This window comes from Pseudopodoces humilis, chromosome 16 (genome assembly GCF_049639895.1).
Source record: "Pseudopodoces humilis isolate 2021_Gansu_Grassland_sample_001 chromosome 16, ASM4963989v1, whole genome shotgun sequence".
Classification (NCBI taxonomy): domain Eukaryota; kingdom Metazoa; phylum Chordata; class Aves; order Passeriformes; family Paridae; genus Pseudopodoces; species Pseudopodoces humilis.
In genome coordinates this window covers 19590113-19612271 of record NC_142215.1, presented here as the reverse complement: position 1 = coordinate 19612271, position 22159 = coordinate 19590113, and the positions used below count along the sequence as shown (strand labels likewise).

The 22159-nt window shown below is 54.4% G+C and overlaps 4 protein-coding genes and 1 non-coding gene across 5 annotated transcripts; 2 read left to right on the top strand and 3 right to left on the bottom strand.

The window, feature by feature from the left end:
- Positions 1 to 1016: 1016 nt before the first annotated feature.
- On the bottom strand, positions 1017 to 7043 carry PATL2 (PAT1 homolog 2). The gene is made up of 19 exons (XM_088063153.1): positions 6649 to 7043; positions 6093 to 6195; positions 5672 to 5967; positions 5492 to 5560; positions 5318 to 5383; positions 4759 to 4926; positions 4574 to 4642; positions 4225 to 4379; positions 4029 to 4106; positions 3818 to 3956; positions 3589 to 3703; positions 3408 to 3508; positions 3079 to 3123; positions 2770 to 2918; positions 2365 to 2524; positions 1970 to 2110; positions 1795 to 1892; positions 1569 to 1721; positions 1017 to 1362 (listed from the first exon to the last, which is right to left on the bottom strand). Exons 1-19 carry the CDS (start codon positions 6874 to 6876, stop codon positions 1323 to 1325), a joined length of 2373 nt encoding a protein of 790 aa, XP_087919279.1. The 5' UTR covers positions 6877 to 7043; the 3' UTR covers positions 1017 to 1322.
- A 1952-nt stretch (positions 7044 to 8995) lies between these two features.
- On the top strand, positions 8996 to 11668 carry B2M (beta-2-microglobulin). Its single transcript, XM_088063387.1, is given in 4 exon segments — positions 8996 to 9096; positions 9261 to 9546; positions 10025 to 10058; positions 11224 to 11668. Coding segments are annotated over 4 exon segments (519 nt in total). The 5' UTR covers positions 8996 to 9026; the 3' UTR covers positions 11353 to 11668.
- Positions 11669 to 13578: 1910 nt separating this feature from the next.
- On the top strand, positions 13579 to 19436 carry TERB2 (telomere repeat binding bouquet formation protein 2). The gene is made up of 7 exons (XM_088063277.1): positions 13579 to 13642; positions 14101 to 14182; positions 15362 to 15507; positions 16276 to 16334; positions 18424 to 18512; positions 18618 to 18706; positions 18778 to 19436. Exons 1-7 carry the CDS (start codon positions 13579 to 13581, stop codon positions 18918 to 18920), a joined length of 672 nt encoding a protein of 223 aa, XP_087919403.1. The 3' UTR covers positions 18921 to 19436.
- A 133-nt stretch (positions 19437 to 19569) lies between these two features.
- RPS17 (ribosomal protein S17) lies at positions 19570 to 22157 on the bottom strand. The gene is made up of 5 exons (XM_005521344.3): positions 22037 to 22157; positions 21690 to 21841; positions 21168 to 21273; positions 20052 to 20117; positions 19570 to 19696 (listed from the first exon to the last, which is right to left on the bottom strand). Exons 1-5 carry the CDS (start codon positions 22037 to 22039, stop codon positions 19616 to 19618), a joined length of 408 nt encoding a protein of 135 aa, XP_005521401.1. The 5' UTR covers positions 22040 to 22157; the 3' UTR covers positions 19570 to 19615.
- Positions 21423 to 21550, bottom strand: LOC148183038 (small nucleolar RNA SNORA71). Its single transcript, XR_015773986.1, has one exon. It is a non-coding gene; the product is annotated as a small nucleolar RNA SNORA71 (small nucleolar RNA).
- Positions 22158 to 22159: the final 2 nt, after the last annotated feature.

The following is a 22159-nucleotide window of genomic DNA, read 5'->3' as shown; positions in this document are numbered from 1 at the left end:
ACTGGGTGCTGTGAGCCACTTGGCTGTGGGACGGGAACAAAGAGATGGTTTTCCTTCTTTTCCCTCAGCTGTCTCCTGTTATGAAGCAGCAAAACCCAACAGAGATCTCCAACCTTCCACGCTAGAACTTTGTCTAGTACATGTTTGCAGCCAGGTCACACTTCCATCCTTCATCCACCCTGGCTCCCAGGCAAGGAGCAAACAGAAAACAGAACACGGCTTATCCTTATCTGAAGGACTTGGCAGTGTCCTCCCCAGTTCCTGCTATCAATGAGCTAATTCCCTCCTGCCTGAAATTCTCTCTAGGCTTTGTAACAGCAAGGTCTGTTCTTTCAGTGGCAGGTGAGACACCACACTGGAATCCCCCCAGATTGTCTCAGTGGGTTTGTTACGAGGGGCTTACTCCATGGAGAACCTGCCAGTGCCACTCTTCCAAAGAGGATGGTGTCCTGGGGTGACAGATGGCTAGGAATGAACATAGCTGTCCCAGAAAACTCCCTAAGGATAAAGCACAAGGAGCATACATATCCTTTAAGATGAGCAGGAGAGGCAGCAGGAGGAGATACACCTGCCAGAAGGACTGGGAGGTCCTGCCAGCTGGACTTTGCACTCTGAAGCAGAAGAAACTGAGCTACCTTGATGAGCAGTGTAGATAAATCCCACCCAAGCCCTCACAGCCTTATTCCCTGTAAATTCTTCTTTTGGCCCCTGAAGGATGCCCTTTTAAAGGAATAGTTTCATCCATTCGGGGTTGGAGCTTGGGCAGTCTGAGGATGAGACAAGTCTCTGCTGCAATCCTCTTTTAAATACTCACCAGGCTTTGGGTGTCAGGTTTAGACCTCTGGATGGACCACTGATCCCCTCTCCAAGCACTCTTTTCTCCTCCTCAATCCTCTGAGCATCCCTCCCTTCTTCTCCTTGCCCTTTGCCAGATCCCTGTCCCAGGCCAGGGGTCTCCCTGCCCAGCAATGCCCACTGTGCATCCAACATAAGCCACCCCCAGGAGCCAGAGGAGCTCATAATCACCTTTTTATTCTCTGTCAAGCACTCTACAGAATGTGCTGTAGACAAAATCACCCCCCAGGTGCTCCCAGCACCTCTGTGCCCTGCCCTCAGCCCCTGCCATGACCCAGCACCCACTGCCGAGGGGGAGGCCAAAATAAGTCACACCCACCCACAGCCTCCCCCAGGCACCGGGACAGGAGGGCACCAGCCCCTCGGTGCCAGCCCTGCCCGTGTCACCCAGAGTGCCCTGCACCAGGGTAAGTGTTCACTTCCAAAGCCATCGGGTCCTGCCCGTTCCCATCCCCAGCACCCAGGGCTCAGCAGAATACATCAGTCTCTGTGGGCAATGGAGAACACCTGCAGGGAAAGGACGGGGATGGAGTATCAGGTTGCTGATCTGTCCCAAAGAAGTGGGAGCAAAGGCACCAGGATCAGCTCAGCCCAGTAGATATCTGGAGATAATTCCAAGGGGGGATGAAAGCAGTGAGCCCCCAGTGCTGTCTGCTCTTCTCTGTCTGGGGGATCCCCAGGAGAGGCAGGGAGCCATTCCAGGCAGTACTCACTCAGCCATCTTGGCTGCCAGGTGGTACAGAGTCTGCTTGTCCACGTAGCGGCAGAAGAGCAAGACGAGGTTGCTGGGCAGGAAGAGGGGCTCCGCCAGCGAGGCTGTAGGCAGACGCGACAGCTCGCGGGACATCAGGTACACCGTGTCTGTCCTGGGGGCACCAGCACGGGGGTGAGCACCCCACAGAGCGGAGACACCCCCCCCCAGCTCACACAGTCCCTCACCATGCCTCAAAGTCCCCTCTGCACGGCTTCAGTGGCGCATGTGAGGACAGCAGCCTCTCTCCGTGGCTCAGCAGGGAATAGAGCAAGGAGATGCCAAACTGCAGGAAAGCACCAGGAGTGTCACAGCTAGCAGCAGTGGCACCCCAGGGACACAGTGAGACTCAGGGCCACGTACCTTGTTCTTCAAGGCCATGGTGAGGGGGAGCTCCGAAGACTTGGATAGAGGCCGGGTGAGCTCCTGCAGTATCTCAATCAGTTTGCTGAAGGTCATCTCACCCACCACCTCATTCAATGGGCTGTAGAGCAGGGGGAGAGACTGGGCAGGGCAGAGGGGAGAGCAGAAATCTGAGATCCTTTGACCTGTCACAGCCACACCCCCATCCCAGCACTTGGAGGGGAGAGCCACTGCCACCAGGACTGCTGGTGGCTGACTCCTGGAGACCTTCTCCTCCCCAAGGATGTGTGCTAACCCCACAAGACAAGCCCCCCTCATTGCCCAGGGGGCCACCCCCAGCAAGAACAGAGGAGGAAGGAGACAGCCCAGGCCCTGTGGCAGCTAGAGGTGCTTGCCTCATCCAACATGTCCTTCTTCATGAGGAAGGCCAGGTGGTGGGTGATGGTCAGCAGGATCTTCTCCTTCTGCTCTCCAATCAAGTGGGGCAGCAGCCGGGCCACGAGCTTCTTGCCCTTCCGCACACACAGCAGCTGCAGGAATTCATCTTCTGCCTCCCTGGGAACACAGGTTGCATTGGCACAAATCTCAAGGCACCTGGAGCATCTCTGTCCATTCAAAAGGACCAGCATCAGCTCCCCTGGAGGACAAGGCTCACAGGCAGGGTCAGCACAGGCTGCAGTGACACATGGAAGGAAGGACCCAATCCTCCTGTGACACAGACCTGCTCACCAATGACCATCTCAGATCCACAAGGACCTGGACATGCTGCCTGCTCCCCTCTCCCCATGGCACAGACTCACTCTTCACTGCTGCAAGCCCTGATTTTCAAGGCTTGGTAGATATTCTCCACTTTTTGGCTCTTCTGCTCCTGCTTGTGGGGCTGTTGCTCCCCCAGGGCCAGAGACACTTTCTGTTGCACCTCCTCCACTTCCAGGAGCTGCAGGAAGAGCTGGAGAAAGGACACAGGGTAAGGAGGAAGCTTGGAGCATCTCCTACCAACTGGCTATTATCCAGAACCCTGCCTAGGTAGACATCCACTTAGAGAAATCCCTGGAAGAAAACAGAACACCTGGACCCTCCTGCCCTTCCCCAAATCACCGCTCACTCACCTTCTCGATCCTGTGCAGCGCCCGCAGCAGGTGGGTCCCTGCGGCCTTAGGGAGGGTAGAAAGGAAGGCACAAAGGTTACAGCCATCCCCAGACACTGCCACCAGCCCAGCGCTGGGCCAGCTGCTGCCTGGGGATCAGAGGTGACTTCAGGACACAGAGCAGTCCCATGGGGAAACCATGGCCAGAGCCCAATCCCACCCCTTGACCAGGCACAAGATGCCACTGCTGAGGTGGCATCTCCTCCAACTGTGTGCCCCATCCCACTGCTCAGGACAGCTCCTAAAGCAGCAGTTCCAGCAATTCAGGACCCCAACTTCCCTTCACCTACCTCCTCCTCCACGAGGGCATGGTGCACAGCATCGATGGCCCGGCGAGGGCTGTAGCAGGTGGACACCGTGACCTGGCCCAGCGAGCCAGCGATGCGCACCACTGCGGAAGAGCAGGAACACGGTGACACCACATCCCAGAGCTCCTCGTTCAGCCCCCCAACACTCACCCCAGCCCCTCACCAGAGTCATAGGTCTCCACTTTTTGGATGAATGGCGTGACCAGCTTGGGGGGCTTGTTGCGCCTGCCCAGCAGCTCCTCCTCTGCCTGTTTGCGCTCCAGCCGGTGGTAGTAGGTCTGTAACAACAGGATAAGCCAGGAGTCTCCTCCACCACTCCTGGAGGGTTTCTCCAGCTCCCAAAGCCCCACCCTCAGGGGAACAAGCCACAGGTGCTGCCAGCAGGAGCTCACCTGATAGTAGTAGTCATCATCCATATTCTCACTCTGCAGCTGCATCATCTGCACCTTGACAACCCAGTCCTTCTCCTTGGAAGTCATCAGTCCAGCATAAGGGTCCACTTTACGAGACCACAGCTTCTTGGGGGAGACACTGGCACAAGAGAAGACCTCAGCCTGCTGTGATCAGCCAGAGCCCTCCCCTGCACCTCAAAGACCTCCATACCTCTGCATCTGCCTGCCCTGCTGCTGCATCAGGATGCGCTGGTGCTGGGGGTGCAGCTGGGTCATGTGGCTGGGTGTGCTGCAGGGAACACCAGACAGGGGTCAAGGAGGGGTTTTGGGACATCCCCAGAGTGAGGTGATGCCCAGCTGCTTTGTAGGGCCCCTCTAGTCCCACCCCAACATCCCACTCCTGCTACCTGAAGTTCAGCTGGCCCATGGCTGAGGGGCTGAAGATGAGAGCAGGGTCCAAAGAAGAGGACATGGGCCTGAAGTGCACGCCCAGGGGCTGCAGTGGGCTGCCCACAGTGGGGGACCCAGGCTGGAAAGGGGTTGGAGGTGCATATCCTGCCATCTGAGAAGGAGAGACGAGATCAAGGGTCTGAGCCTTCCCCTCTGAGCATCCCAGAGGGGTCAGCCAGATCTGTGCTGGCTTCTGGCTCCTATTCCTCCTATCCCCAGATACTGCCACTCTCCCTATCCCCTTGCCACTCCAGGGGTGCCTCAGTGGGACCATGGCAGTGGCTCAAAGCCCACCACATTCATTACCTGGTTGGGAGCAAAGAGTGGAGGGGGTCTGCAAGCCGGTGGGAAGGGTTGAGGAGACATCAGGGGTGCCTGGTGTGGAGCAGGAGACAGAAGGTATCACTCAGACAAGCCTGTCCTCGAGGCTGCACCTCCAAGAAGGGGAGGCAGAGAAAGAAGGGATTCAAGAGCACCTCCAAACCTGTTACCTGCTGGAGAAAGCACTGGGGGAAGGGCTTGGGGGACACCAGTCTTAAGTCAGGGCACTTGAGCCAGGGAGAGCCCCCATAGCCCCTCTGCACAGGAGAGCCAACGAAGTCCAGGTCCATGTTGGTAGATGGTGGAGGTCTCTCCAAGACCTGGAGGATGGCTTTATCCTGCAGGGAGGAGGCAGCATCAGGTGGGAACAGGGCACAGCTGGGAACAATTTAGTTCCTTCAGCAACAGTCAGCTCACTAAAACCTTTGGTCATTGCTCAACCAAGACCATGCTCCAGCTGGACTCCCATCCTGGTAGTGTGGAGCAGCTGGGGACCCATGGGAACACCAAGCATGGAGGGCCCAGTCCCCCCAAATTCAATAACTTTGCCTTCAAACCCAGGCTCTGCTTTGGGTGGGTACGCACAGCCTTGGCATCCAAGACACATCTGTGCACCTCCAGAGCCATTTGGAGATGCGTCAGGTATCCTAAATTCCCTGTGCGACCATTGTCCTAGAGTAGTGGGGAGCCCATTAGCCACCCCCTGAAGGCCTGGCTGGAGGTACCCACCTCCAGCATGAGGTGGCGCGGAACACTGCCAGGGCAGGAGCCCCACTCCGAGGGATCCATCGACAGCTGGAAAACAGGGAGATGTTGGCATGAGGCAAGCGAACAGGAGGAGAGAGCAGGGGACACCAGAGGAGCCACCCTGCCTCATCACCAGATGGGTGGGGACATTTTTACCATGTCCTCCTTGCCAAACTCTCCCCAGCAAGTACCAATCCTGCTGTCCAGCACTGCTGAGTCCTGGCTCTGCAAGGAAAGGGGAGTTAAAGGTCTGTCTCCCTGCCCCAACACCCTCTGTGGGGCAGGACCCGACGGTGTGGGGATGGAGGTGGGACCCCCTGTCTGCTCACACATCACCTCCAGCGTGGGTTTGCTCCGCACAGCCCTCATCACTGCTGGGTCTCCCAGTTCACTGGGCTCCTCAAAGCACTCCTGGTCTTCCTCCTGTTCCTCAGTCCCCAGCTCCTCTACCTCTTCCTCCAACTGAGAGTTAACCTGCTCCACCTCCGGCTCTATCCCACCTTCCTCCTCGGCCAGCTCCTCCAGCTGCTCAGCTGCTCCTCCAGTCACCTCTACCAGTGCTTTGGCCACTTCAGGGCTTATCTCCGGTACTACCAGGAGTTTTTGGACATCCTCTTCTGTGGAGTCTCGGTCTTGGAAGGGGGGAAGCAGCACACAGCAGCGTGGGTGAATGCCTGGGCAGCGCCCACCAGGGTGTCTGCTCCCCCAGAGTGCTGGCAGAGTGCTCTCCAACACCGGGACTCCCCTAAGGTCTTACCTAACCCAAAAGTCATCTCGTTGTACAGGTCGAGCTCCTCATCCTCCTCAGCCATCTCTTCCAGCAGAAGAGCATCTTCCACCAGCAGAAAATCCTCGAGAATCTGAATTTGGAAGCAGCAGATTCCTCGCTAAAGGAGAGGTAACCCTAACATGCTCCCAAAGCCGAGGGGCACCCAACCTCCCCTTCACTCTATTGGTGGTGCCAGGCAACCCACAGGGCTCACAGCTGAAAAAGGGAAAAGCAGGAGCCAGCGGCACTGCCAGCGAGGACGGGACCCGCAGGCTCAGCCCACGAAAGCTGCTGGCAGCAGCGAATGCCGGCACGGAACGGCACCAGCGCGGCGGGGCTGAGACACCATCGGGCTTCAGAGCGAAAACCCGCTACGAGGGCACGAGCGCAGGGGAGAGCATCCCACCAGCACCTCCAGGGCAGCCTCTGCTCCGAGACAGAGCGTTCCGGCGAGCGCCAGCCCCAGAGAAGAGGACCGCAGAGGGAGCGGGGCGCCGGGAGGCGGCAGCGGGCAGGGGGGAAGCGGAGTAGGGCAGGCACTCACAATGCGCTCGCCGCCCTCCGCCATCCCGCGGTGCCACCACCTCCTCCTCCCGCTCACCCACCCTCCGTCCCGGGTCCCTCTACGGGGCCACACTGTCCCCGCCGCCCCTTTTATGGGCCGCCCCCGCCGGCCCGGCATGCGCCTGCCGTACAGCATGGCGGCGCCCAGCGGCGTCCCGCGCATGCGCCTGCCGTACAGCATGGCGGCGCCCAGCGGCGTCCCGCGCATGCGCACTCGCCGGGCCGTGCCCCCGCACGAGGGGTCCCCGCAGCCCAGGGAGGATGAGGAGGTGCAGTGACCCCACCTGCGGATCGCGGGGCACGGAACAGCCCGGTCTTCCACACTGCTCGCCTCGCTCCTCGACTGCCGCCGTGTTCTCGGGGCTGATGTCCTTCTGGGGAGTTATGGAAAACTGCTGGGATGTGATCTGTCGGGGTTGAATATTTTGGAAGGTTACATCGAGCACGGGTTCCAATACTAATGCTGTAAATTTCTGCATCCCACAAAACCTAGCGAGTTGCCCTTATCCCCCTGAATACCAGGAGCACCTTGGTCATGTCATCCACTCCCAAATAATTCTCCCAATATTCTGCTAATAAAAGCAGAAGTGTCCCAAAAGTGGAAGAATTGACTACTCTAACCAAGTCATTGTGGCTTTTTGTAAACGTAGTGTGGAAGAGTTGTGGTTCTCTTTACTGGGAAATTCTGACAGGTGTTGTGGATTACAGTAGAGTCATTGCCAGGGATTCACATCCCAAAGGGTCTGGAAAGGATTCATGTCCTGCCATCCTTTCCCCGAGCCAAGGGGAGTGTCCACTTGGGCAGAGCCAGATTCACCCGGGGGACAGCTGGACCGGGCTGGTGACTCCTGATGTGGTGACCCTAATAACAGTTCTGCCACCCATGGAGCAGTCAGGGATTATTTCTGCCAGAGCCCTGAGATCCCTGATAAGGCTCTGGCCACAGCTGCATCTGTTTATCCTACACTGAGGAAAACATTGCATGTTTTCAGCTGCGAGGCTGGCACTGCTCACTGGGTAGTCAGCAAACCCAGCAGGAGCTGGGCCAGTGGGAACTGATAACAAGTGTTTCCAAGATTTTCCTTTGCTTGGCCTCTCCTGATTTACCTGCTCCTTAAAATATTCTCCATACATGCTTTTTTAATTAAATTTGTGTTTTAATGAGGTGCATTAAGAAAGCAGGTCCTAAAGGGACTTAGTGTTTTGGTACTTACACTATGCTGTTGTGTTCTCCCTGCTAGCAGAGACTTTCTTTTCTTTTCCCTTTATTTTCCTTCTAAGCAGCATTACTGGGACACTCAGTGGCATTCCTAGCCTCACAGTTCTGCTGGAGGAGGCATCAGAAAACCTGTTTTTTGGTGTTAGAATTCTCATGTTTTATGTCAGGGCGTCTATGCTGTGCTCAAACAACAGTCAGTTTCACACCCTGCAGCTGCTGGAATGAGACACTCCACCCAGGTTTTGAAAAGAAGGTGGAGTGCTTGCTCCACCATAGGCTGTGTTCTACCAGCCCTGGATGCAAAGTCTTCTGCCAGAGGTGGGTTTTATCCCCGTTTAGGAAAAGTTCGCTGTGACCATCAAGTCAAATAATTCATTCCTCCAGCACTGCCAAAGCCACCACTAACCCATGTCCCCAAGTGCCACATCCACAGGGCTTTTAAATCTCCTCAGGGATGAGGACACCACCACTGCCCTGGCAGCCTGTGGCAAGGTTGGACAGGACTTTCAGAGAACTTTTCTCTAAGATCCAATATAAACCTTTCCTGGTGCTACTTGAAGCTGTTTCCTCTTGTCCTCTCCTTTGCTCCTTGGGCACAGAGCACAACCCCACTGGCTTCCCCCTCCGGTCAGGAAGTTGTAGAGAAAGAGGGTTCCCCCGAGCCTCATTTTCTCCAGGCTGAGACCCCCGAGCTCCCTCAGCTCCTCCTGGTGCTCCAGCCCCTTCCCCAGCTCCGTCCCCTTCCCTGGACACGCTCCAGCCCCTCAATGTCCTTGAAGGGCGCAGAACTGATCCCAGGATTTGAGGTGTGGCCTCAGCAGTGCCCAGCACAGGGGACGGGCGCTGCCCTGGGCCTGTGCCCACACCGGGGCTGCCATTGCCCACCTGGGCTCACGCCCAGCCGCTGTTGCCCCACGCCCCCCGGTCTCCGCCCGGGTCTTTCCCCGCCACTCAGCGCGGAACTGAAAGCGAAAGCACCGTTCTGGCTCGCACAACCTCGGAGCTCCCGTTCTGCCCGGAGACTGATGACGTAACGGCCGCTCCGCGCCATGATTGGCCGTGGTATCCGGAGTCTATAAAAGGCGGAGCGTGGCGGGGGCGGGGCGTTCCGGGAAGCGGCGGGACAGCGAGCGGCAGTGATGGCGCGGGGTGTCCTGGCTCTCGGGCTGCTGGTGCTGCTGGCGCTGCTCGACCTGGAGGCGGCCGGTGGTGAGTGCCTGGGGCGGCGACAAAGCTCCTGAAGGGAGTGAGGAGCTGCGGGGTCCCGGCGGGTCCGCGGTCTCTTTGCCCGGGCGGGCGGATGGGGGAGTGCTGGCATCGAGGCGATGCTCACCACAGCCCCGCTTCTCACTCGGCTTCGCTTCTCTCTCCAGAGGTGCCGAAGGTCGAGGTCTACGCCCGGTTACGGGCCAAGGAGGGAGAGGAGAACACCCTCCACTGCTTCGTCACTGGCTTTCACCCACCCAAGATTGACATCAAACTCCTGAAGAACGGGGAGCCCATTCCCGACGTCAAGTACGGGGACCTGTCCTTCAACGAGAAGTGGCAGTTCCAGCGCCTGGTCTATGTACCCTTCACCCCCACAAGGGATGACACCTTCACTTGCAAGGTGGCACATTCCACCATGGCCGGGTCACAATTTTACCGATGGGGTACGTTGTGCCTCCCCTCCTGCACGCTGGAGCTCCTTGCTTTGTATCCCTGCTGTCTCTGTTCCTTTTCCTGGGAAGCAGGGTGTTGGAACAGAGTGGGGTTTGAAGGTCTTGTATTAGAAATAGAAAATTAACTTGGTTTCAGCGGAAAAGGCTGTCACAAACCTCTGAAGGATTCAGGGAGGACACACATTGGTGTTAATCCATAGGGATTTGGTGACGCTATGTCATCCAATCTCTGCCTCGGTGAATTTAACTAGAAGGTGATGGGTTACGGAGTGAATTTTTGCTTTATTTTGTGTGGATGTAAAGAAGAATGCAGCAGTTGGGGCTGATGGTGGTGACCTAGGCTCAGATGCAGTTTAGGGCAACTCTGATTACCACATTGGGGCTGTTTCCAGGGGACAACCTTGTGGGGACAGGGGAGAGTGGGTGCCCATTTGCCCCCAGGTCTAATGCTCTGCGCTTCTTTCCTGCAGAGCCAGACTTCTGAGCTGTCTCTGGGATAATTCATGGTGAGTTATTCCAATGCTCTGTGGCATGCTGGTAAGGGAAACACAGACCCATTTCTGTAGGGGGGCAGGGTTTGAAAAGCTGAGGAACAGAAGCAACCACACCCAAAAAGTAGATCACATTAATGATGATTTGGGACATAAAACTCTTCCCACACCCTTTCTGCCCACTATTTTGGTCTGATGTCAGCCATCCTGTGCCTACAAGAGTCCTTTGCTCGAAAAAAAGGAGAACTCCGGAAAAAAAATCTTCCCTGCATGTTGTTGCTGTGTCAGATACCGCAGAGAGCTGTTGCAGGTTCCCTAAAGCTCCCTCAAGGCCCGAAGTGCTGTCTTCTGTCAGGGCAGGAGCAGGAAGTCGCTGTACCTGAGATCCCTGTGCCTCAGGGTGGGTGGCAGGCTGGTTAACCCTGTGGCAGGGCAGCGCCATGTAGGACTCACGAGACACAAACCAGAAAGACTTTTGGGTTTATTCATGGGTGTCTCACTCTTGAGGGTTCCAAGTTCTTCAGACTATCTGTGTGTTTGGGTGTGGATTTAGCAAAGGGGAAATTCTAGTTTAACTCTTGATAGGGAAAAGAAACTGAGTATGTGGCCCAGCTGACGTAACCCTGGTTAAAACACGGTAGTTACGTGTCCTGTTAGAGGCTGGCTAATGATTAGCTGTGCCTGGGACAAGCCTTGACAGGACCTTTACATGAAATTCCCCAGTTCCTGCGGGGCTCTAAAAAGTTGTATATAGTCACTCCTCTGGTTTGTCACTCACCTTTGGGCAGTGGGGGTGCAAACCTGGCCCCAAGGGAAGGTTTGGAATGTGCTGTGCCCACACAACACCATGGCTTTGGTTGCTGGGACATTGGCTGAAGGTGGGATGTGGGTGGCTTCCTTGTGGTCTGGGGACAAAGGATTTACTGGGCTGGCATGGAAAGAGTTGAGAGCAGGACAACTCCCTGGGGTGGAGAACAGGGATCCCCTTGACTTGTTTAACTCTGAGCTCCACCAAGGAGGGGACAGAAAAGCAGTTTCTGCAAGATTTTTACCTGAATCTCTCTGGAAGGTGGTTCTGCAGGGATGCTGCAGTCAAACTGCTCTGAGGAAACTGGTTTTTAGTCCTAAAATAATTACAGTTGAAGGTGCCACTATGTGACTGATGTCAATCTACTCTCTCCAAGCAGGTCTGAGAAATTCTTCTTGCAAGTCAAAGTCTTCTCAAGCTTCTCTCCATTCTTAGTCATAGCCACAAGAGTGATCAACTTCCTTTCAGAAATTCGCCAGTAAGCCTTGTTAAAAATATCACTTAGCCACATCAAGGCAGCTCTGCAGGCTTTTTGAGCATGTAGCTAAAAGTGCCCAATTACTGCTTAAAAAATAATAGTAGCTCTTCACTGCTCCAAATTTTGCAGGATGTTTATACTTTAATAAACTGCTAGTCCTTAAAATGTTTCTTCAGAGTCATTTGACATCCCAAACTGATTTCACAGCCTCTGATGGCCACGGGGTTGTGGGTGGATATGTAGCCTTGGTGGTGTGATGGTCAGTTGTGCTTTTTTATCACACTGAGAAGATGCAAGAGCACTTTTCCATCAATAAAAAGAGAATTAAAGATTTTTTTAATTATTTTTTTTTCCTGGTGTGGTATCTGCCTTCTGGAGGCTCCTTCGTGGCTCTGAAGGGAAGGCACAAGGGTTAAAAAGGGATAAAGAACCTTGGGGACACAGGGAGGGACACAGAAGGAGTGATGGCAGGGAATGGTGCTCACTCCAAGGGGGAGAGCTCTGGCTGAGGCATCTTGGAAAGCTGAGCCTGGGGGACGCAGATGAGTGTGTCGGTGAATTTCAGTTCTGCTTTTCTCTCTGCTTGACCCCATGGAGAAGTGCAGTTGGGGCCGGTCCTCTGTTGTACCATGGGGGATTGATGACACTGCCCAAAACCGGTGCTACTGCCATCAGCTCATTTTTATTTTATGAAGAAATCAGAGTGATTGCTTGAGGAATACTGGATCTAAATTGATTTAACCAGGATCACGTGTATGGGATTAAGGGTTCCACTGGCTCAGGGCATCCTGTGTCTCTTCTTGCTGTGATGGTGTCACAGAACATCCACTTTAGATTTGTGATGGACATTGTCTTGTTCCATAGTTATTTTTATTATAACCAAGTTGTTGTTTTGGTTTCTTTTTTTGGTTAGGGATTAGGAAAATCCAGGCTGTTGCAATTCCAACACCCATGTGGGAGGTTGCTGAGGGGCAAGGCCCTGTTATGGGGATCCCTTTGGGTTCATCAGAGGGGTGTTCAAGGCAGGACAGGTGGGGCTGTCATGGCTGGGTGGTTGTGCACAGTGCTCATCACTCAGCATGGGACAGCAGGACACAGCACACAGCTCTGGGACCAGACAGCCCCAGCAGTGGTCCCTGTGTGAGAGAAGGTGGCCTGGGAAAAGGTGTCAGCTTCTCTCCCAGAGACCTCAGTGGAGCAATACAGACTGGTGTGTGAGCCCAAGGAGCTGTGGAACATGTCCTGGCCTTCTGCCGTGGATCATGAAGGGCCACCATGGTGCTTTCCACCACCTCAGCTCCACCTTTCCTCAAGAGCACCAGAATAATGGCTGGGTAACCACTCCACCAGGAGAGCTTCATCCTAACTAGGACAGGAGTGGAGTCAACTCAGAAACTGAAGATTCTGTTGAGGCAATGTGAAATGACCCTGTCTCCAAAGGAACTTCATCATCATCACCATCTTCCCACACTGGAGAGGTCCGCCCTGATTGCATCTGTGGGGTTTTTCTGCTCTTACTTAAGAAATATTTTGATAGTTTACTCAAAAATCCCCTCTCTTTGGGGGAACAGCACATGCCCACACCAGAGGCTGATTTTCTTTAACAGCTGGATTTCAGAACCATGTCCAGAAATACTTACTCTGTTTTATCCAGCATCCTTGGGGTTCTGAGGCATTTGGGATGTTGCACTGCTGCTGCTGCTGGTGGCAGTTCCCAGGAGATGGGGTATCCTGAAGGATATCTTGGGAAGCTTGAAGCATGAAACAAGCCTCATTTGTGCTTTACGAAATACAAGCAATTTTTCTGCAAGCAGTTTCCAGGAACAGCAAAATGCAAGGGTTTTTTTTTTTGAGGAAAAACTAAGAGAAGATGGTTCAACTCCTAACTGCACAGAATACCCCAATGCCTACCCTGCGCCTTGGAGCGTTGTCCAAGGGCCCTTTGAGCTTTGTCAGGCTGCCATGGGGAGCTGTTCCAGTGCCCGGCCACACTGTGGGGGAAGAACCTTTTCCTAATATCCAGCTTAAAGCTCCCCGACCCAGCTCCCGCCGTTCTCCCTCTCGCCAGGTTTTCCCACCACCGCTTCCCCTCAGGGCAGGTATCGCCTTCCCTTGAGCCCCTCAGGGCCGCTCCCGCCATCGTTTCCCCTCAGGGCCGCTCCCGCCATCGTCTCCCCTCAGGGCCGCTCCCGCCATCGTCTCCCCTCAGGGCCGCTCCCGCCATCGTCTCCCCTCAGGGCCGCTCCCGCCGCGATGTTCCGCGGACACCGGGCTTGGTTCTCGCAGAGCGTCAGCCCGGGCCCGCGGGGGCTCTGGGGTGAGGGAACCAGGCGACGACCAGGGATGCCTCGGGGCACCGAGCTGGCAGGAATCCGTGGGGGACACAGCCCTGTCACCACTCAGCGGGAATTAGGAGGGGAGCACAGCCTCATCACTCCTCAGCAGGGCACAGCAGTAGCAGCACAGCCCTGTCATCCCTTCGTGGGTCTGAGACCCACTCAACAGGGCAGGGCATGAATTTGGCCAGTCCATGGTGCCTCCACACTGAGGAAAAGCCCTGAACAACCCTCAGGGGAGAACTGGGAGTACCACAGCCATGGGGAGGAGGAAAAGCCCTGAGCAACCTTCAGGGAGTCCCACAGCCATGGGGAGCTATCACAGCTTCCACATCAGGGCCCACCTCTGCAGCCCCACAAGCAGCTGTCCCCATCCCAGGTCACCCCGAGGTGGGAACCCCCTGGATGCCCACCCTCACCTCACTCCTGTCCCCTGCAGCAGACGGTGGTGGGACGATCGCTCACTGGCTGGATGCCGACTACCTCTTCAGCAGCGATGCCACCCACCCCGACACACGCAGGTGGGCAAAGGAGGCTTTCATGGATTTAGTGGAAAGTATTTCATGGATACTGACATCGTGTAAAAATCAAGGGGGTGTTTTTAAAGTTGTGGCCTGGATCTGCCAGAACCTTATTGCCAAGTGGGGTCAGGAAAACTCACTAAGCTGTAGATAGACAGAATAGAGAAAAAAACATCCATGTGTTGAGAGGGGCTTAACTGTGATATAAATTAAATTAAGTGTGCTGGTTTCTTGCTGGCTGTGAATTATCTACAGGAAAATTAGCATCTAAAACAGAGGTGAGAGAATTCCCAAGGAAGGAACCTTGGAAAAAGCCAGTGTGAATTAATGCTAAAAGGAAGCACTGGGGTAAAAATGGATGGAAAAGGGCTAAAATGCTTAAAATAAAAAAAATAGAGAGCTATGGAACATTTGTACAAATATAAGGAAAGTTTTCAGGATCTTCCTCGCTTCTTCAATATCAGTGAATATTTAAATTTATTCATTATTTCGTCTTGTAAACATATTAATGGGAAAGGAAGCTGTGATGTTTCTTTTAGGCTTTGCCAGGCTAGACTAAGTAGTTTATTTTTAACACACCAGTGCTTAAAGCTGGCTTCAAATTTTGGAATCTTTCAGCCACCAGCTCCAGCTAAGCAAGGGGAATTCCAATAAGCACAGAATAGCAACTTTTCTTCTGCAACAATGTGCTACCAGACCAGCCTGTTCCCCCAGGGGAATTCGGGATAATTTTATATATATATATTTTCAATGTTTTCAATATTTTAAACCCTGCAAACAAGATTTAATTCCCCTCTAAGAAGGACAGTGAGGGCTGGAGCACCCTCCACCTCCACTTCCTTGCTCAGCTGTGTGAGCAGGAACCAGTGTGGTGAAGGATAATTGTAGAAAAATCCTGGCTTTGCCCTCCCTGAAGTAGTTTCACCTCAAGAGTAGAGTGGGACCTTGTAATCCCTAAAAATACATTTACCCTTGTCCCTCCTCCAGGCTGCCCTGGGAGATGGTGGCAGCTGGGACTGTAACAGGATGTGACTGGTAGAGTCTCACAGCTAGAAAATCACAGAAAATTAGGTGCTTTTGGTAAAAATATCAGAGCAGGTTTAATGACAACACCCCTCTAAATGTTTTGGTTTGCTTCCAGGTTCTCCTTTGGAAACCAGCTCTCTTTCTGTCTTCCAGCATACATGAGAGCCTCAGTTACTTGGAAGGCAGAGCCACAGTCTTTCACTCCTGTTACCTCTCAGTGTGTGCGGGCACAGGCGCCGGAGAGAAGCCCTCGGTGGTTCTGGGCCATTTCATCCTGCCCCCTGCCTGCCTGCAAGAAGGTAAGGCAAAAAAATCATCTGAGGGTATTTTCCCAGAAAATCCCCCATGACTGCAGCCTTGGTGCAAACTAGAACTTGTCTGCAGGGAGGGACTTTTCGTTCAGCTTGGGAGTGGCTCTTCCTCCCAGAGGGCAGAGTATCACCCACCTCTTATCACAGAATGACTTGACCTTGAACATACCCAGGGATGGGGCAGCCACAGCTGCTCTGGGAAACCTGTGCCAGGCCCTCACTGCCCTCACAGGGAAGAATTTCTTCCCAATATCCCATCTAACCCTGCCCTCTGGCAGTTTGAAGCCTTTCGCCCTTGTCCTGTCCCTCCAAGCCCTTGTCCCAAGTTCCTCTCCAGCTCTCCTGGAGACCCTTCAGGCCCTGGAAGGGGCTCTGAGCTCTCCTGGAGCCTTCTCTGCTCCAGGTGAGCACCCCCAGCTCTCCCAGCCTGGCTCCAGAGCAGAGGGGCTTCAACCCTTGGACTACCTCCATGGCCCCCTCTGGATTCTCTCCAGCAGCTCCACACGCTGCTGCTGTTGGGGACCCCAGAGCCAGGTCATATCCATGAGCTCCTCATCCATCAACACCCTCTCCTAGGGCTGCTTTCAATCCATTCTTGCCCACCCTGAATTTGTGCTTGGGATTGCCCTGGCCCAGGGGCAGGACCTTGTATTTGGGCTTTTCCCCAGAGGCACCTGCAGGGCATCACACTGGTGGTGACTGCCACAGTCTGTTCTTTGATGCTCTCACAGTCAGTAGTTTTGTTGTTCCTGGCAGAAATCAGAAGCAAAATTGGACGGTTTATTTGGGAGAAGGCAGATGCCCTTGAAGAACAGGTAAGATGAAAAATTTGTATTACACATGTGTGTGCTGGAGGATGAGCCTGAGCTGAGCAGGGAGTTTTTACAGGAATTTAGGGAAAAAAGAGCACCTTTGGGAAAAGGGGCAGGCAACTCAGGAAGCCTTTAAGGATGTTTTTAGGTCATGCAGAAAGAAGAAAATTATGGAGGTGAAAGCTCAGTTAGAACTTAATCTGGTCACCTCTGTAAAGGATAATAGTTGTATAAATACTTTATTACCAAAAGGCGGGCCAAAGAAAACCTCCATTCTTTATTGGAGCGTCCATCACCAAAGACTAGGAAAAGGCTGAGGTACTTAACACCTTCTTTGCCTCAGTCTTCAACACAAAGACTGGTTGCATCAGGACAAATGGTCCCCTGAGCTGGTAGACAGGGAGCAGAATGGACCCCCAGAAATCCAGGAGGAGGCAGGCAGTGACCTGCTGTGTCGCTTAGATGCTCACAAGTCCATGGAACTGGATGGGATCCATCCAAGGGTGATGGAGGAAGAGCTTGCCAAGCCACTCTTCATCATTTATCGTTAGTCCTGGCTTACTGGGGAGGTCCCAGAAGATGAGGTATCAACGTGACACCCATCCACAAAGGTTGGAAGGAGGATTCAGGGAATTCACAGGCCTTTCAGTGTGACCTGTGGCAGGGAAGGTTATGGAGCAGATCACTTTGAGTGCCGTCACACGGCACATACAGGAAAACCACAGGATCAGACCCAGCCAGCATTTAGGAAGGGCAGGTCCTACCTGACCAACCTGATTTCCTTTCATGACGATGGGACCCACCTGGAGGATGAAGGAAAGGTTGTGGATGCACCTACCTGGACATCAGAATGCCAGGGCATCTCCTGAAAAACTGCAGCCCACAGCTTGGACAATTGGTGTCCGTTCACCAGTGGTGTCCCCCAGGGATCAGTGTTGGGCCCAGCCCTATTCAGTATCTTTATTGATGATGTGAATGAGGAGATTGTGTCCACCATTAGCAGACACACAGATGACACCAAGTTGCGTGGGAGTCTGGTTCTACTGGAGGCTAGGAAGGCTCTGCTGAGGGACCCAGACAGGCTGGATCAATGGGCCAAGGCCATTTGTATGAGGGTCAGCAAGGCCAAGGTCTAGGTCCTGCACTTTGGCCACAGTAACCCCTGCAGAGCTACAGGCTCGGAGCGGCTGGAAAGCAGCCCAGCAAGAAAGGCCCTGGCAGTGCTGATCAAAAGAAACTGATCATGAGCCCAGGTGGCCAAGAATACCAATGGCATCTGTGACCAGCAGGACCTGGAAGTGATTTTGCCCCTGTTCTGGCCACTGCTGAGACCCCAACTTGAGTGCTGTGTCCAGTTCTGGACCCCTCAATTTAATTCAGGAAGGACATTTTGGTGCTGGAGCAGGTCCAGAAAAGGGAACAGGGGAAGGAGCAGCTGAAGTGGCTCAGCCTGGAGCAAAGGAGGCTCAGAGAGGCTGTCTGGCTCCACACAGCTCCCTGACAGGAGGAGCCAGCTGGGTGGGGGTCAGCCTCTGCTCCCAGGGCCCAAGGGACAAGATGAGAGGACACTGCCTTAAGCTGCACCAGGAGAGGTTTAGGTTGCACATCAGAAAGAATTTGTTCCCAGAAGGGATGATCAAGCATTGGAATGGCCTGCCTGGAATGACTGGACATAGCACTCAGTGCTCTGGTCTGGGTGGGAAGGTGATTGGTCACTGGTTGGGCTCAATGATCTTTTCCAGCCTCATTGATTCTGACTCCCTGTGCTTGCTGCGACAGCACTGGCAGGATTGTCTCCCTTGCCCAGACTATCCAGTCTCCCAGCAGTGTGCTGTTCCAGGGATTCCAACTGCCACAGGCTCAGCTCAGCCCTTCAGTGAGGTGTTTTCCTTCCCCATCTCACTGCCCACTTCTCCTCTCAAAGCAACTTCCCAGCACTTCTGAAGCAGGAATGCCCTTAGACTTAAATTTTAACTGAATTATGCTTGAAATCACGAGCCCTAAAAATCCATGCACTCAGAGGGTGTGTCCCAGCTGCTCTGCAGGTAACCCAGGCTACAACTGAAACTCTTCCTTGTGCTGATATTCACAGCCCAACAAAAACTTGCCAGAGGAATCAGAAGCAGCAAGAAATGGCTGTGAGGAAGAACCAGAGGAGGAGGCACTCGACCTGGCTGAGAGGTATTTTCCACCTTGGCTGGTGGGATTTGGATGTGCCGATTCCAAGCAACCCTGGCACGTAGGAACTGACACTGGTTTGTTTTTTTTTTTTGCCTCCTGATACAGCAGTGAAGAAACAGACTCTGAAGCACTTGTCCAGGGAGAATTTCCATACCGTGCCCTCCAGGAATACCCGATAAACAACATGGTGACAGGTAAATACACCTGGAAACAGCTATGGATAGGGCAGATGGAGAGACTCAGCGAGCCCATTTTCCCTCCACAGGCTATGCCTCTGCACGGGACATGAAGAAATATGAGGGGGAACTCCATGACTTTACCCCTGGCACCTCGGGCTATGCAGCGTACTGGGTTCAAAGCAAATTCAGCATTTACTGTGAGAAGACCAAAATGAAGAGGAAATTGTAAGGAACAGGTGGCTGGAGCAGCAAAAACTTCAATGCAAGAGCTGCCAGGTGATTTATAAATTACCTGACTACAGCTCAGTCTTCCATGTGTTATTTAAGTACTGGCTACAGTTATTGCAGTATTTGCTTCTTTGAGTAACTACTTAAACTGAATTTCACAACAAACATAAATACAGATTTTCTCCCCAAACCACAAATATTTTCTTTTTATTCTGGGGCAGGGTGGTGGTGGTTTAAGCTTTAACTAGTTTAAGCAAGTTTTCCTTGGAGGAACACACCCAGGTCTCCTTACTTTCACTAATCAAGGAATTTAAAGACTTTTCCCTTTCATTTAAGCACTTGAAAGTGACCAGTAGAGTCAACTTTTATTGTGGCACAGCCTAATCCCCAGGCTGTCCACTCGAAGGAAGCACAGGCAAACCTGGGACAGGCTCCCACAAGCTCCAAGGAGTCACCATGGCTGTTCTCTGCCACTGCCCCAAAGGCAGGAGAGCCTCTAAAACAACAGCTTTGCACCTCACACCCCAAACTGCCAGGAAAGAACCCAAAAAGATGCTGGCAAGGTGTTGAGTCCTCTGTGTGCTCCAATGCACCACCCCAAGAACTCACCCTCCCTCATCCCTTGGGTGTCTAAAGACCAGGCGGGCTGAGATGGTTTCCTCACGTTTATTGGAAAAGCGACACACAGGGACAGACTCAGAGCGCTCCTCTGGGCGTCTTGAAGTTCATTCCCACTGTGGGCTGTGTCACCTGCAGGTTGGACAAGCTGCCAAAATCCTGGAAAACAGCATGGGAACAACGGGATCAGTCACAGCATCCTGCCCACTCTGCAAGGTGTGGGAATATGGTGTGGGCAGCACAAAGGGTGGACACAGGTCTCCTAAGGGGAAACCAGTCTGCTCTGGAGATTGACTCCTTGCTGAGGGAATCACCAGAAACGGAGGGCAAGGAACAACCCCACCGTGCTGGTGACAAAGCCCCCACGCCCCTGCCCTTTCAAAAGCCATACATGAATTAATCCTCAGGACCCAGGGCAGAGGGACACACTTGACACCATCCAGCCACTCAGGGCAGCAGGAGCTGTGCCAGGGAAATGCCAGGAGCTGGGCAGGGAACAGCTGTGGCTACTCACCAGGAGCTTCAGCATTTCCTTGGTGTCCGGGTCCACTTCGATGATCTCCTGGTCCAGGGCAGAGACCTGGGGACAGAGGGAAGAGAAAAGGTACAAGTGATAAAGCCCCACAACTACCTGGGTGTCTGCACAGCCACTCCGGTCTCATCCCACTGCTGTGGGGAACAGTTCCAGCAGCAGAGCCAGAAGCATCCTGATGGAACACAGCTTTCCTGACTGAACACTGCAAGAGGTCACTAGCAGCAGAGGGAAAAGCTTGTTTTATGGCAAATCTTCAGAAACCGAGGCCCAACCTGCTCCAGGCCGAGGCTGTTGAGGAGCTGGCGTTGGACCCTCAACTGCACCAGTGCTGGCAGTGATCAGTGACACTCACAACTGCCTTGTGACACAAATCCACCACAGTGCCAACAAAGGCTGTCCCACCTCCAGGACCTGTGCCCTCCTGCTCTTCAACCCCACAGAAACTTCTTCCAGCCCTGTCCAGACACCAAACTCTACCTCCGCAGGTCTCCTTCCCCAAGAGCTACATAACACCAGGACTTTTCTACAAAACACAGTACAGGTTTGTGTGCTGACACTGCACCAACACAACTGCAGCACGGACACCCCTTCCCTGCTTGGAGTCCCTTCCCTGTAACCCTTCTCTGGTGCCAGCACAGAAACCAGCAGCTCTGCCAGGAGCCTCCAGGAAGAGCTGGGAAAGGGGCAAGATGTGCCGTGTCTGAAGGCTACAAGACTGAGGAGAAACAGAACAAGGGAAGGCCTCCTGGATGACCTCACCCAGGTGACAGGTGAGATCCTGACCCCGTCCAAACAAAGGGTTAAGGCAAGAGGGTTTTACCAAATCCCTCCCTCTGAGGAGGGATTTCAGCCACTATGAAATATCCTACTTCCCATCAAATTCTTTTTTCCCAAGTTTTAAGTTAGAAAACCAAACCACAAGACACCAACTGCCCTTCCTGTCCCAGGTAACAGCTTTGGAGGGATCCACCCCGGCCCCTTTGATCCAAACCCTCCTCAGCTCATCCTGGCTGAGGGTTTGTTTTAAAGAAACTTGGGACCGTTTACAGAGATCTGGCGAGACAGGATGGAGCGATGGGGAAGCTGGAGCCTCACCTCCGGGACGTAGTTGTCCCTCCTCTCCCTCTCCTCCTCCTGCAGTTTGATGGAGATGCCGCGGACAGGGCCCCTCTGGATTCGCTTCATCAGGTGGGTGACATACCTGCAGGGACACGGGGGTGTCATGGGCTTTCCCAGGGTTCACGTCACCCTTCCCCACACCCCAAATCCTGGAACCACAGCACACCGAGGACAGCTGCCACCATCTACCCCAGCGATATCCCACCACCTCCGGGGACATCGGAGACGAAGTGTCCGACAGCAACAGGGTTTGGGGGAGACAGAGACCCCCCCAAACACGGGAAAACTCTCGCACTGTTCTCCCTGCACTATCAATGACCCGGCCACGGGTGGGACCGTAATCACTTTCGAATGCAGGGGCCAGCAGGAACCCCCAAACCCTGCCCGAATTCCCCAGGACCTTCCAATGCCCAAACCCCCGGGGACACCCCCAGCTGCCCAGAGCCCATCCGGGCCCCCCCGGTACCCAAAGCCCACTCGGGGCCCGCAGTCCCTCACCCCGCAATCTTGTTGCGCAGCTTCTTGCTGGGGATGATGGCGATCTCCTCGCACACGCGCTTGTTGGTGTGGAAGTCATTCCCCAGGCGCGTGTAGTATTTCTCGATGATCACCCGCGCCGCTTTCTTCACCGTCTTCGTCCGAACGCGTCCCTAAGCGGGGTGCGCGGAAGGGCCGCCGGTCAGGCTCCGCCGAGCCCAGGCCCAGTCCCCCTTCCCCCAGCCATCCCGGCCCCCGCCACCCCCCACCGCCCCTCGCCCCGGTCCCCTCCGGTCCCCCCGGCCGCTCCCCGCCGCGGGGGCGCGGTCCCGCCCGCGGATGGCGGCGGATGGCGGACCCGCACCCACCATGTCGGCGGCGGCCGCGGAAAGAGAGCGGGAGGAGGACGGCAGGCACCGGAAGCCAGCACGGGCCACCGCGCCCCCTGGCGGCTCGGAGGGCTCCGGCGGGGCCGCGGCCTCAGGCGCTCC

Coding starts and splice junctions, on each gene's coding strand:
- PATL2 (XM_088063153.1), bottom strand. CDS start 6,876: ATGCGCGGGACGCCGCTGGGCGCCGCCATGCTGTACGGCAGGCGCATG. Junction 4,107..4,224: donor ATGGGCCAGCTGAACTTCAG/GTAGCAGGAGTG, acceptor TGTTCCCTGCAG/CACACCCAGCCACATGACCC. Junction 3,957..4,028: donor CAGGGCAGGCAGATGCAGAG/GTATGGAGGTCT, acceptor CTCTTGTGCCAG/TGTCTCCCCCAAGAAGCTGT.
- TERB2 (XM_088063277.1), top strand. CDS start 13,579: ATGTTCCGCGGACACCGGGCTTGGTTCTCGCAGAGCGTCAGCCCGGGC. Junction 15,508..16,275: donor CCCTGCCTGCCTGCAAGAAG/GTAAGGCAAAAA, acceptor TGTTCCTGGCAG/AAATCAGAAGCAAAATTGGA. Junction 18,513..18,617: donor GCACTCGACCTGGCTGAGAG/GTATTTTCCACC, acceptor CTCCTGATACAG/CAGTGAAGAAACAGACTCTG.
- RPS17 (XM_005521344.3), bottom strand. Junction 21,274..21,689: donor CTGCGCAACAAGATTGCGGG/GTGAGGGACTGC, acceptor GTGTCCCTGCAG/GTATGTCACCCACCTGATGA. Junction 19,697..20,051: donor AGGAAATGCTGAAGCTCCTG/GTGAGTAGCCAC, acceptor GCTGTTTTCCAG/GATTTTGGCAGCTTGTCCAA.